This window comes from Contarinia nasturtii, unplaced genomic scaffold (genome assembly GCF_009176525.2).
Source record: "Contarinia nasturtii isolate CC-2019 unplaced genomic scaffold, AAFC_CNas_1.1 Cnas_scaffold_414, whole genome shotgun sequence".
NCBI lineage: Eukaryota > Metazoa > Arthropoda > Insecta > Diptera > Cecidomyiidae > Contarinia > Contarinia nasturtii.
In genome coordinates, this window is record NW_022197768.1 from 5,705,657 (window position 1) to 5,720,890 (window position 15,234).

The following is a 15,234-nucleotide window of genomic DNA, read 5'->3' on the forward strand; positions in this document are numbered from 1 at the left end:
AAAGAAAAAATCATTGTTTTGAAGTGGTACTTTCACCCCAAATTTATCTTACCTCGCCGATTTAATCTATGAAATATTTCAATTAAATCCTCTGACTAGTAAGCCGTCCAAAAAATACAACCCATGGTATTTTTTCAAAATGCTATTTCAGTTTTTCAAATATACGCTTAAACTGTCGCTTATCGAATTTGGACTCGCCTCATTAAAAAGATGAAGATAAAACAAAGCACAAATTTATTTCGTATAGTTTATTTATGCTGCTGAAGCAGTCGCTAAAACGTATTTGATTCAAAAAAAGAGGAACAAGTGATAGGCTCTGTGTGTGGGAGGGGGTAAAGTTCAGTTGGGATCTTTCCCAAATACATTCCGTTAAAATTGTACAAAGTCGAAAATAGTTTTTTGCAAACATTTTTACATAGTCAATTGCACGATTACAAATATTCGCTAATATAAATTTAATGTATATACAATTTTTTTTTTATTTTTGAGATACGGATTCAGTCAAAATAATGCATAAGATTTTCAAATTGGTACTTGCAGTAGATAAAAGTATACGTAGTAATTGTTTGGATAAGCTTTCGGGACATCAATAGTATCGCATCAAATAGAAATATGTTGTATTTAAAATCGGTAATCTCATCGGTAAATTTGCTTGTATGTTGATGAGTGTGATGTGATGTAAGAGATACGCGCTATGCTTTTGGTGACGGTGTTCGATCAATAAAATCAATGGTGTCACAATCAATCGCGGTTGGTGCTTGAATGCTTTTCGTAATTGTTTCGTCGGTTATTTGTTGTACCACTGCTTTGATTGATTTAGCCGAAATCAATCGATTTTGTCCGTTTTGAATGTTATCCTCGTGTGGTTGCATTTGTTCATTGGTCGCTTCTTTAATGCTACATAAATTCTTAACTTCTGAATTGGCCATTAATGCATTTAATTCATCTTGCCATTCTTTTTCTTTCAATTCCATCGCCTTTCGTTCAAGTTCTTTACAACGATTATAAACTATAAATTCTTTAATAAAATTACTTTCGGCATTACTGCTTTCGGCCGAATCTCTTTGTGCTGATCTTTGTTTGGCTAAACGTTTATTTTTCTTATGCAATGGTTTTGTTTCTACTATCATTTCTTCCAGCTCCAAGCTTGGATCACAGTTCAAATGATCAGTTGGTGGTTTAAATGGTGGCGTTATATCCTTTTTTAAAATCTGTTGATAGTCCAAGTTACGTAATAATGGTGTATGTGACAATTCCATTTGCGAACTAATTCGATCATCTGGATTCACATTCAGTAGCTAAAAATATAAGATAAATTGAATTTTAATTAAAAATATTTCGCATAAATAGATTTTTTACGTACTTTTCGTATGAGTTCAATGAAATTTGTGCTCCATTGTCTTGGAAATAATGGCTCTGTAAACAAAATATCTCTGACTTCATCTATTGGTGTGGTTGAGTGAATAACAAAGGGTCGGCTACCAGCACGCATTTCATATGCAACTATTCCAAGCGACCACCAATCAACCGGATACGAGTAGCCAGCTATGAATGTTTGAATGCGAAACATCGAAACCTCATTAAATAATATAACAGTGTCAAGAAATAAACGATTTTGGCATTTAACTAGATTTTCTTATTAAATTGTCTTAACAGATAATTGAATGTTTGACTCCAATATTAAATTGTATGAACGCATGAACCGTGTCATTTAAAATCGTCACAATTATGTTAAATAATTCTAATTGCTGAATATTATATCGAAATTTAATTATAGATTGTTAACGATGCTATTTACTTACCCATTTCATCCAAGGCTACCATAAAAATTTCCGGCGCAATGTACTATAAAATTGATGAAATAAAGCAAATAGATTCAAAATGAACAGAAATCGGCATAAACATGTGAAATCAAAGTGGTTTTTCGCTTTTCAAACAATTGAAACCCATAACCATATTTTGTCGACCGAGTTTTCTGTCCTTTTTTTGTTCACAATATTAAACAAACACCTTACGGTCACAGTCCCAGTTATGGTTATTTTCTATTTACAAAAATGTCACAACCACAAGCAAAATGTGAATTAGATAGGAAAACAATGGTAAATGAGACTGACAGACAGGTTCGTATGTAAAACAAAGGAAAATTAAATGATTGTTGGCACCCCAACACATTCTGCTTATGGTTAAAATCAAATTTTGTATTCAGATAACATATGCCATTGAGACTGGTTTTTCCATGTGAGTAGCTTATGTCTGCTATTGTCAATTATTTTAACTTCAATATAAGGGTTGCGTATTTGCTCTACAATTTCCAATGTACATTTCATCCAACTTACCGGTTTTGTCCCAGACATACTGCAAGCGAATCCATCACTTTGTAAACGAGTTGCTATATTGAAATCTGTTAGATGAGCGTGACCTAAATAACAGAAAATACAGAATTTGAAAATATTTCAATATTGAATCATTACATCATAAAATGTATATCCGTTCGTCTACTGTCAATTTGCTGTAGTCGTGCACATAACATCTCAATAGGCGCTACGTATATATTAATATTTACATTTGATGATTTCGATGTCTTTTCGACGCGACTGCTTTTTTCGTGTACTTTTGTGAAAAATTATGGGGACCGCAAAAGAAAATGTTCCACTGAAATTCGTTGATGATTCTCATGAATTTCAAACTCAAAACAAAAACAAAATACACGCAATATACGGTTTTGCCTCGCACACCGAGTAAAGTTTTCTGTCGCCAAATTAAATCGAACTGGTCTTTAGCCAACAGAAAAATACACAGTACATTGAACATGAATTGTACTTGAAGTGAATCAGAATAATAATATTTCTTTTAGCCTCAAGCTATTTAGATGTGAGAATAAGATATTACGGACGGTCGAATGATCTGATATATTCATCTATGTTGTGACCACGGACCACATTAAAATCTATGTAGATGAATATGTGCCTATGCTCGTTGACTTTGATGATACTTACCTTCCTCATCCAATAAAATGTTATCTGGCTTTAAATCCCTAAAATAAAGATGGAATTCAAAAGAATAATAAAATATGATTCACATTAACATTATCTTGATGATAAATTAGATGGTTTTTTCTTCTTGGCATCGTTAAAAGTTACCTGTGAATAACACGTTGATGTCGTAAATATTCGAGCGCTGAACCAAGTTCGCACACCAATAGCGATACGCTTTTTTCACAAAATTCCACCTATAGCAATCGAAAATGGATTTAATACGAATATGAATCGGTAGGGGCTGAAGTAAATTTCATTAAAATTCTTTTGATTTTTGCATTAATGTCGATTATTTATGTTCTTAATGAACGCAATACATAAAATATTGATACCACGCATTCAAACCGTTAATGTGTTGTTTCAATTATTCGAACTTAATTAAAATCGATGTTCGTGTATAAAACAGACAATATGTTGAGCTGAATATTCATTTGAAATGAGACGAAATGGCACTCAAATACAGACATCTAAAATACCAAAATAGAACTCTATTTTTGAGTTCACGAGTTCACATGCTGAGGATACAATTTTTTGTTGTCACAAAATCAAAATGTACCAAATAGCGTGCTATTTCGTCTCATTTCAAATGAATAGTCAGCTCAATATATTTTCTGGTAAAAATTCACAGCGCAAAATGCGTCAAAATGTGGGTGTCATACATATGTTCGCATATAATTTGCGATGAAAAAAAAAAAATAAATTAAATTCCACCATTTTTGTCGACTTAATAATGTGAAAGATAAGAACGTGCCGAAAATTTCTGCATATTCATTTGATGAAAATAATACGTATGCCACGTGGCATGTGTGGATCATCATGGATGGAAAATCCTTTATTTCGAGGCGATGGTAATACATATTCCATACTCTCTTTCTCTCTATTCAACGTTAATTTCACATAAATGTGGTAAATTGTAACTTGGAATACAGTATTATTCAATAAAGGTGAAATGAAGTTCGTTGAATTTTCTTTACAGCCAATAAATTTTGAGTGTTAAATAAATCGTGCAAAAAAGAGTACATATATACTTGATTCATTAAATCTGATTTACTTTCATAAAATTTTCTTTACAGAACTTTTTGACATTGGTAAGAAGTTTTAAGAAACCCATATATGGATAAACTATGTTCCAACTATTTATATGATTTTAATAGAATAATCAAAGTTGAATAAAAAGGAAAGAGATAACTATGTATCAGAAGACTTTGTAATTTACGAGGTAGAAAATAGTCGCATTTAAATGCTTTTCAATTTGATTGTATTTGTACGTGAAGATTAGGGTGCATCGATTTTTTATTTTTGAAAATGTAAAAAACCCTTAGTGCGGCTTTTGTAGGCCTGATCCAGAGTCACAACTTTTGTTCTGGCACTTTGGCTGACACCCTCCTAATTTTCACCCCGCTCGATTTAAGGTTCGGAATTTTTCGAATGAATTTTTTTAAATAAATTTGTATGAAAGTGAATTGGTTTTAGTATTTTTGTAGATAGTATCAAATAAAAAACCTCTGACGAGGTGAAAAGCGAGTGACGAAACCAAAATGTGAAACACAAAACTGATATTAATTTTGTGACGAAAATAAATTATAGATAATTTTTCTGTGTACTGTGAATAAAAACTTAATATACATTTGAACATTCAAAACGTTGCAGAAATTCCTCTCTTTTTACTGTCAGTATGGACTGATGACGCAATACAACGTTCCAAATATACAACTAACTTAACTAGTAATTATGATGTACCTAAAGCGCGACGATGACAAGCAACTTTGACAGAAGCGCCATGGTGCGGTTGCCAGCGAAACTAAAAATTGCACAAATTTCGATCGCCCGAATCAAAAATGGTAGAAATTTGTGCCACCTAACATAAACAGTGATAACCATAATGAAGTTGCTGCGTTGCCCAGCTGTCATTGTCGTCGTGCTTTGCCTTTAGCAGTCTATATATTTCGGATGGATATCCATCCGAGATATTTTAGAATATCTGGATATTCAACGCAACTGCACAGCGCTAGAACTGTGTGCGTCTCAAATAGAATCTACGGTATGTCGCGACGTATATGTGTATCAAGTCCCGCACGTACACAGTCACACTGTGTCTGTATTTTTCGTGTAGATACCGTAGATTATACAGGGTGTCTCACGAAATAGGGCCATAGATTCTGACGCGGGTCCATAGGGCCCATATTAGCCCCCCTGAAAAGCGGCTCAAAAATTACCCCCTTGATTTTTAAAAAATCACCAATTACCCCCTTGATATATTTAATCAATTTGAATATAAACACTTAAGCTAAAGTGCTATTTCTCTGGCCGAAACAATCGAAAAATAAATCGAACGAAACATACAAAAATATTTGCTTCATAAATTGTCAGATCAGCAATTTTCGATCTGTTTTTTGCGATTTTTTCTTTCAAAATATTTATTTTTGCTGTTTTCAGAGATTTTTTTCAGAGATTTAAACGAAAAAATATCTCAACCAAACTCAAATCTGATTAATTCGGATCTTTTTCAATTGCATTGAAATGGCTCAAATCAAGATGATGGTTTTATCAAAAATCATTCAAATTTTTTTTGTAATCTCCAAATCCTTAAGAATTTGGAAATTCCTATGAAAAATATATATTTTTGAATCTTAATTTCCGCACTTTTATGTATTGGTAAGTTGTTTTTGTGGAACTCTCATGGCCTGGAAATGCCTATGTAATTTACATATAAACGAGTGAGACTCAAACATGTTCTTCTTTTTCCATCAAATATACCAGTGGCGCCACCAATTTTACATATAAGCGCATACAAAATTTTCAATATGGCTGCGCCCATGAGAGAGAAAATTTCGTCTCATTCATTTCCGCCCCATGGGAACTTCAATTCCAAAGCCGCGCGCGCGTGAATAAGAGTGAAACAAAGGCGAGGTAATTATGAGATTTCCAGTTTTTATAAATACGTACCTGTTGCATCAAATGATAACGTAAGTCACCACCCGTTAATAAATCGCATACCATAAATAAGTCCTCTTCATCTATTCAAATAAAAACATTCTTTAAGTTTTCTTTTGTGAATAAACTTTAAATGTTCAAATGAAACGAGAAAAAAAATCGTGTATACGGCAAGAAAATGAAAATCATTTTATAAAATTAAATTGCAATATTGCAATGCAATATGCAGCGTATATAGTACACAGAGAGAAAAAATGTGGTATTCTTAATTCAATTTTGGTAGATTTAATATAAAATCAACCAACAACGAATTAAATTTACCATTTTTGACATCTCTGAGGCATATTTTTCAAAAGAGACTATCAGTTGAATAAGTTTTACCACTTCCTTCATTAGATTCACCAAATTCATGCGCTAGTGTCATCTGTGGTTTCGAAAAGTTGGTAAATGTAATGAAGCAGAAAAATATGCCTCAGAGATGTAAATTCAATTCGTTGTTGGTTGATTTTATATTATATCTACCAAACTTGAATTGAAAATACCACATTTTTTCTTTCTGTTTATTTGTACTTGTTCACATTGTTTAATATAGATACATAAGCAAGAGTGAAATCAATTAAATTAATGATGTTTCAAATATGAAACTTTGTAGAAAAGCCTTTACCTTGAAATGAAAACCATAAATTGACTAGGAAAGGATGTTCGAGCGACGATAGTAATTCAACTTCTTTAATTACACCACCTAAAGCACCTTTGCCATCTAAAACACCACGACTCACATATTTCATGGCGAATAATCGACCGCTATCCCGTTTCTGCACAATGCACACCTATATATGTAGATGAGTAAATAAACATCGACCCGAAGACAACGTTGAAAACAACATCGACGTGCAAATGTTAAAAGAGAGAGAGAGAGAAAAAAAGAAGAAAATTGTACTTAATAGATGGAGAGTGGCGAATATAGTTTGTAGTTAATGGGGATGTAGAGTTGAATTTTATGAAACGTGTAAACAAGTTTTTTGGTTACAAAAACCTTCGAAAGAATCCCATGGAAATATAAATATGAGCACAAAATCAAAATTTATGAAAGAACCAACGAAGCATACCAAATTCTTTACATAGACTTTATTGTATAGCAGTTTGGTCGTTCCTTCTGTCTCTTGAAACTCATTAAACTATTTATTTTGTATTTATCATTTGATTTTCTTCACTCATATTTATAACGGTGCACTTGTTTACAGCGATGCTGGGTGTTTGACAAATTGTGTTTCTGTAAATTACAATTCAATTTATGCTTGAATCTTAAAGACAGTCCTCAATTTTTTTTAAAAATAACATGAAATAATTTTCAGATTTCAAATTGCCAAGCAATGACTGTCATCTGTTTTTTTATAAATGGATTTTATTTTTAACCAAATTATAAAAACTAGACAAGATTTTATTCTCTAAAAGACGTGGTAAAAGAGAAAAGTTTAAATAAATTTCAGTATAAAATTAATTTGAAATCAGTAAATTAGATTTTGCTTTCGTGTATTTCGGAAGAAATTTGAAGGATAGCTGTTAGATTCAAAACCAAAAAAAAAAAAATGATTCAGTTGCATTTTCACTCTAGATTTATTTACTCCTTTTCTATCATTAATTTAAGCCTTGAATATTCTCAATAGTTTATTCCACCCAAATAACAATGAGCATAACATTCCATCCACACCGATGAAAAAAAACTTACCTTACCGAAACTACCTTTCCCAATAGCCCTCAATATTTGAAATGAATCGAAATTCACTGGAAATAACAAGAAAACACAAAAATATTTATATTTGATTAGTATATTGAACAAAGAACGTGCACATATAATATGACACGCTACACAGACTATCTATACTAATGACATCATGCAATTTGGCATTTTTCTTGTAATTCTTCTAATTTTACAGTTTTTTGTACTTCTATTCTGAGTCCATGGCACAAAAAAATTGTTTATTCCTTGTAATATTTTTTTATTCCATTCTCTTGAAATTTCATGATGTAAATAAATGTGTACATTTGACAGAACCTAATAGGTCCAAATTTTTCATAGTTTTTCTACTTTTTAAATTTATTTGGATTTATATATCTAAAAATCTAATTAAAGGCGATAAAAGTTTCGAATGAGTTTATAACAAATATTTAAAAGTATATTGTTATAGCAACAATAAATTGTCGGATTGGATCCCAACATACTTGACCTTTCTCCTGCATCTTGATGTCAATTATTTTTCTCTCCCTTTTCAGCAGCATCAAATGATTTAATGTTGATCAAATTACAGTCCGAACAATATTCTTGAATAAACCTATCGTTTTTTTTTGGCCGACTCAACGACGACAAAATTGCGTCAGTTGTCGCATTCAGGTTGAATAACTCGATTTTGATCTTTGGATTGAATTTTATAACATGACAATTTAAACTTAAACCTCATAACAACAGCTCCTAAACTCTATGTTCTCAATTTGGCAGAAATTCAAGTGAATTAGTATAGCATATTATTGAATTCCCAGAAGATCCCATACATGTCATATATATGTGTAGTTGAGAATGAAAATGACTCGAGATATCGACACCTTTTGCTCCCGCATACGGGATTTTCTGTGCGTGAGAGAACAGGAGATATACCTTAAGTCATTTTCATTCTCAGCTATCTATTTCTATCCATTTATCTATGGTCGTCATCGTTGAATGCATGCTTTCTACACAACACAATTTTATTTGATGTGTCGGTCTTCATCGTTGAGTGCACATTTTCTACAGAAAATAAGCACACAACCGTCTTTGTCGTTTGACGCATTACATTTTCAATATACTCTAGTATATTGGAGTGTAGGTATAATTACCATTTGCTTCATTTTTCATCCTTCATAATCATATTTCAATATTTTTTTACTAATGAAAATACGTAAATTGTTCAATTTACCACATTTGATAAAAATAATACTTTATCATCTGCAGTGATTTCACAAATACAACCGAACACTAAATGTAAATGAAAGTGTGATGCGCCGTGTGGCGGTCACACTCAGTGTGCTTAAACGAACAGGTGGCAAGTAACTATAAAATATGCACTTCAAAGGCACCGTATAAATGATTCACTTTTATTTATATCCGACTTGCTGCATAATAACATCCATTGCCCATCACTGAAGACTGAAATCGCTCGGAATCAAAATGAACGAAACTTGAACAACGACATATTCTTGAGAATTAATCCATCTGTTCCTATCAATAAAATGTGCAAAATGTCAAATAATGTCCATGTCCACGACTCTTAGCCTTAAGCGACTCTTATCCTTAACATTTTTCTAACTTGTCATTAGTGTCTAATCATAATACTGTTTTCTCAAGCGACCCAATGAGATATATTTTTATACGTTTTTTACTCATTATATTCGAGTTGCAATTTGAACATTAACTATTGGATATTTAACTATTTATTTATATATTTACAATTCTTCCCCGATTACAAATCCTAAAATTAATATAATTAAGTTTCATATCGAAAAGATATGGTTTTTAACGGTGATCAGATGAACTTTTAATCTATGATTCATACCTTTTCTCCACCATGTATAAAATTTAATGAATTCATAACAACAGTTGATAAACCTAAACTAAACTTCCTTAGAAATGATTTAATAATAGCTTTGTTTATGTGCTCAAACTTTGTCATAGTATTACCTTCAAATCAATTTCCGCACACTTGAACAACATGCTTCCGTTATTTACAAGTTATCGTATATATGGTAAAAGCTTTCGTTATTTATTATTGCAAATATACAAATTTAATGAATTTAATCGATATAATCCAACGTTATGAATATACTCTAGCCACTCATGTCCAAATTGTATCGTACGTTTTCCAATTCGCTTCCATCGTGAATCACTTAAGATATTCTATAATTAGGCATATAAATAAATTGCTTTTCCAGTCAATCTACTTTCATAACATTGATTTTCCATGTATCTCTCTCTCTCATCCAGCAACACTTTTCAGTTCGAGTACATCTAATGAATCTAATGTACTTACTTTCTATCGAATGAAAATATTTTTATTTTTTAATAGAAAATTGTTTCAAGTTCGAAAAGGACCGCGAGAAGGAAAAAAACTGGCTATAGTAAGTGTGTCAATAAGAAAAGTTGGAAGAGGCAATACGCATTCAAACACTTCAAATGCGAGTAACGTCAATCAGGCGACGGATGTCTTTATAGATTTTAAAGTCTTTTCAAATGCTTTTGTTGAAGTGCAATATTTATTGACTTACCATCATCGTCTGAGAGTGAAGCGGCACACGTACGCGATGAATTCGCACCCATAGCTCTTTTTAAATCGATTTTTCTGATTATTCCTTTTTCTCCACTCCTCACCCTCTCTCAATCTCTCTTCCTCACACCACTTGCTGGTTTCTGTATTTCAAACTAAGATTGATGTATCTAACGACTGTCGTCTTGAAGCAAAGAGTATTATTGGCTTAGATGTTTTATCCACTCCTTACATGTTGCCTGACAAAAAAAAAGTCCAACATCAAGAAATCTGTGAGAAAATGCTATCAACTGCGTTACGATTGAGTCAATGTTTTAAACATAGCTGTCCACGAACACTAACGAACGAACCGTTCGTTCGTTCGTAGAATATTTTTTGGTCTTTTTGTTCGTTCGTTCGTTCGTAGAAAATAAAATGTTCGGATTGTTCGTTCGTTCGTAATTTATGAAAATTTATTTTCTAAAATAAATAAATATTGTGATACTAAATGTAAATTGGAAAAACCTTAAATCTATTTTTCCCGCTTTTCCGATGAGAAATCGTGAAAATAAGCCAAATTGACTCCCGTAAGAAAGAAAAATTCACTTTTTTTGTGTATTATACCCAGTCTCCGAGAGTTTCATATAAGGTTGCCATGTAACAGCAGAAAGACGGTCGAAAAGACGAAAAAAAATCGGAGACTGGGTATAATACACAAAAAAAGTGAATTTTTCTTTCTTACGGGAGTCAATTTTGCTTATTTTCACGATTTCTCATCGGAAAAGCGGGAAAAATAGATTTAAGGTTTTTCCAATTTACATTTAGTATCACAATATTTATTTATTTTAGAAAATAAATTTTCATAAATTACGAACGAACGAACGTGTTCGTACGAACAACGAACGAACAATCCGAACATTTCATTTTCTACGAACGAACGAACGAACGCAATACAATTCTACGAACGAACGAACGAACGTTCGTTGACAGCTATGGTTTTAAATATAAAGAAAAAAATCGAAAACGGTCACAGTCACTACCAGTTTGATAATTATTTGGCTGAGGGAAGTTCTTCTCAAAACGAAAATTAATAGAACATCGTTTGCATCGAAAGTACAACCATAACAAAAACATATGAAATGGTAATTGAGAAAATTATATGCAGTAATAATGGAAAATAGAGAAGGATAGATGTAAAAAAACACTCATCCACTCGTTACATTCACATCATTTTAAAGGCAAGTATTTGAACAAACTGCTTATATGTTTGACTTTATAAGGAGAAGCGTGATATTTTTATCAATACCATATTGAATATTTATGAAGAGCTCAAACAGAAGTCCAGGGACGTACCGTGAGAATTAATAATCGGAGGGTGTCGAAATTTAGCTTACACATTTTTTGGGGGTATTTTGAATTTGGAGTGTTCTAGAAAATTTGGGGAGCTATGGGGAAAAATATCCAAAAATCACAAAAAATTAAAGTGCTCCAAATTCAATGAAATTCAGCACACAGAATATTTGAAAAATATAAGAATTTTGACATCAAAAATGGTCCAAAATGATAAAAACCCCGTTTTCATCACTATACAAAATTCAGTACCCTCATTACCAATTCTCACTGAACGCCTCTGCAGACGACAATCCACCTTCATAAAATGTGATTTTCAAGTTGCGCTCTCTTTTTTTCCACCATATCGCACACAACAGTGACACACAATTTTAAGCTTGTGAAAATATTGATTCAGTGCGAGACTATAGTGTCTATAGAAGTGATATGAAATCGACAACGATGAGAAATAGACGGGAAGAGAGAGAATAGATTATTCAAGAGCTTGAAACAAGCGAATATAAACCATTTCTTTTGTGAATCTTGCGTTAAAATCAAAAGTTGTGTAAAGTTTTTTGTGCGACATCTATTTGAAAATGCTTTCGGCAATTAGATAGAAAAAGTCAAAGGTCTTATCGCTCGGATCAGCGCGAAAAAAAAACGAGCAGACTTATTTTATGAAATCAGGAAATATGTGTCTCATGATGAAAATAGAATTATAAAAATAAACTGCATGCGATGAAATCACTTTCGGTGGTGCTCTTGAATGATGTTTCAAAAATTCTTTGTAAAATGTGTATAATAAGTGGGTTATTTGCGCTGTTGAGTCTTGATGATTAAAACTATCTCTCTTTTGCTGCGTTCTTGTTAATATGAATTTATCTTTTAACTAAACACGACAACATTTGCTTAAGGCGACAATTTGTCATACATATCGTTTGTTGTCACATTTCTATTTTTTTTTTCATCTCGCACCATCATCCTCCATCATGGTGACACCATCATCATCGTTCTTTTGAGCTTAAAAAACTTTAACATTTGCCCGCACATGTCATCCGACACTTAGGTACTATGTGACAAAACGATTCTCTTTTCTGAAGTACAGAAGCAGTTTCGCAGCAAATAAATAATTCCGTATTTGCTGAGCAGAAGTGTATAGAAACGAGAGAAATAAAATTTATCGAATAGATTTGGGGGCCAGACAATTGTATTTACAAATGGTTGAAGCAATCACATCCAACTCTTTTGGATCAGCGTCATTTCTATCATTGTCATCGTTGTCGTCATCATTGTTGTCGCGTTCAATACATATTCTTATTCTTGGCCATGTGACAAGAGGTACATTTAAATATGAGCAAATTGAAAAAGCAACAAATTTGAGAGGAAGATAAGAATGAAGCGTCAAGACTTAAGAGTCAGAAGAAAAGGACCGATTGATAAATAAATTGAGAGAATGAAAAAACGGCAAGGAAGCAAACATGACGATAATAATAATTTAACAAACGAAATAAAGTGGAGAGCAAACGAAGTAAATGGCAGTAATAATATAAAAGAAACCAAATAAATGGAATCGAAAATGTGGACAAAAGAACATACAAACATACATAAAAAATTCACAAACACACACACACACTCCATATGTGGATTACGTTTTGTGAGTTGATGCGCGTGTGCCCATTCCCCCAAATAAATATTGGAATCAAGTCAACATTTTCTTATATACCCACCAATACAGTTGCAGTTGCAGCAGCGATGATACCACTTTGTTCGCCGAGTGTTAATTGTAGCGAAACTGAAAGCGCCTCGACTACAATGCTTCGGAATAATAGTAACACAAATGAAATTCTAAACAACAAAAACAATAGCACAATACTTTCGGAACTGTGTCTTTTTATGGCTGTCTGCTCACTCTCTCCGAACATTAATTTGCTTTTCTCTCCCTCTCACACACCCACTTTCTTTCTCTCGTTTATAACCGTATGAAATTACGATGTTTTTATTTGTTCATCGCATAAAATCAATAAGTATTCAGCTCTTGCTTTGTTTCTCTTTAAACAATAAACAGAATAATAAATACGCTAGAATGCCTTTGCGTCCGCGTTTTCTATTTATAATAAAGAGCATAACATTTTCAATTTGTTTTTTTATTCGAACGAATTTTCCATTCCACCTTTTTAAAAAAAATACCACTCGTTTGCGCACACCGGGTAATAGAAGAGAGGTGGCTAAGCAACACGTTACCGTTGGACTCTCAATATAATTTGCAACACTTGCTTTGAATAAATATGTTCCTATTAATTGAACAATATTTGTGCGCTCGAGTCTAGGGAGCGGAAAGTGTAAACAATTTCAAGATTTTATACCGAAAAGTTGAATCGGTTTTCCATCATTTTATAATTCAGACTATCTTTTCTCATGTACATACACACACTTTTTCTCTCTCCATTCCTTTATTTGTTTTAATTCTATTTCGTTTTTTTTTTTAGTTTCATTTCATGCACGAGTATTTTGTAATTTCTTAAGATTATTTTTTCTTAAATTTTTTGACCGAACTATTTCTGTAACACATTTCTGTTGCACTAACCACTACTGACAATTATATCTGATAACAATTTTATTGTAAAATGTACACGCCCACAGCAAATGTTTCGATAAAAAGTATTCAAATGACTTTATTCCGGTGACGAAAACATAAACAAAAATAAAACAAACTAAATATTTATTTTTTTTATTATCTGGACAGTTTCAAAACAATGTTTGTATACAGCTGCAGCCGTTGTTTGCTACTTCGTTCGAATACAACGGATGAAAAACAAATTTTTAAATCAAAGTCACTTTGCACCACATTTTCTTTACTTTACGTATTTTTGACACAAAAATACCAAACGATATCGAAAATCGAGACGATGCGATTTAACAGCTTGTTCCAGTTGGCGTCAGCCACGGAGTGAATATGGAAAATCACAAAGAGTTTCCATAAACTGTATGCCTCTTTTCGAAATGTTGTTTTTTGTATCCACAGAGAGTACGGTGCACACATACACAAGCTAGAAACAACCCATAGAACTGCCACACAAAATATACATCGATACACATACACGAACACATCAACGGATCAACGAGAGGGGATGAACGGCCAAAAAGGGAATTTCATTGAGAAACATCTATTCCGGTTTTTGTTTAGATTGACACAACAGTTATTCACACTTAAACTTAAACAACGATACGATATCCAATAAGGTTCACTTGAGTAGTAGCCGACAATAAAAGAAAAAAAAAAAAAGAGAAAAAAGATTAAATGAACAGCAATGAATGGGAAGAGAACATCGAATGGAAATAATATTTCGAAAAGAGAAGGCAAACAACGCAGTTTCATCGATTGTTCCACAGAAAATGAAGAAAGAAATGTAAATCAAAAACAATATCTATACAAATGTGATGATATTGTTTGGCTTTTATTTACGAGTTTCAAATTGACGAGATTTCTATAAAAAAAATGAAATAACGATATTGTTATACGTCCATGGATAGAAATTTGTTTGATAAATACAATTTTCGATGATTGCCTCATGGGATATGCTACTACTATAGTATTTTCCATTCGCGCATAAAGAAAATGTGCACGGATGACGATTTACATCATAAACAAACCGTACTCACTT

The 15,234-nt window shown here is 32.5% G+C and overlaps 1 protein-coding gene across 3 annotated transcripts; it reads right to left on the bottom strand.

The window, feature by feature from the left end:
- Positions 1-233: 233 nt before the first annotated feature.
- LOC116338435 (serine/threonine-protein kinase 32A) lies at positions 234-14,504 on the bottom strand. Of its 3 annotated transcripts, none has more exons than XM_031763678.1 (11): positions 13,300-14,504; positions 10,266-10,503; positions 7,699-7,754; positions 6,634-6,799; positions 5,982-6,052; positions 3,141-3,229; positions 2,997-3,034; positions 2,337-2,419; positions 1,803-1,845; positions 1,364-1,545; positions 234-1,298 (listed from the first exon to the last, which is right to left on the bottom strand). In XM_031763678.1, the coding sequence occupies exons 2-11, from the start codon at positions 10,315-10,317 to the stop codon at positions 693-695; spliced, it is 1,386 nt and encodes a 461-aa protein (XP_031619538.1). In that variant the 5' UTR covers positions 10,318-10,503; positions 13,300-14,504; the 3' UTR covers positions 234-692. The 3 variants fall into 3 exon arrangements, with proteins under 3 accessions (XP_031619538.1, XP_031619539.1, XP_031619541.1); XM_031763679.1 differs by having other exon boundaries at positions 13,296-14,504; XM_031763681.1 differs by lacking the exon at positions 13,300-14,504 and adding an exon at positions 11,550-11,566.
- Between the last annotated feature and the right edge of the window lie 730 nt (positions 14,505-15,234).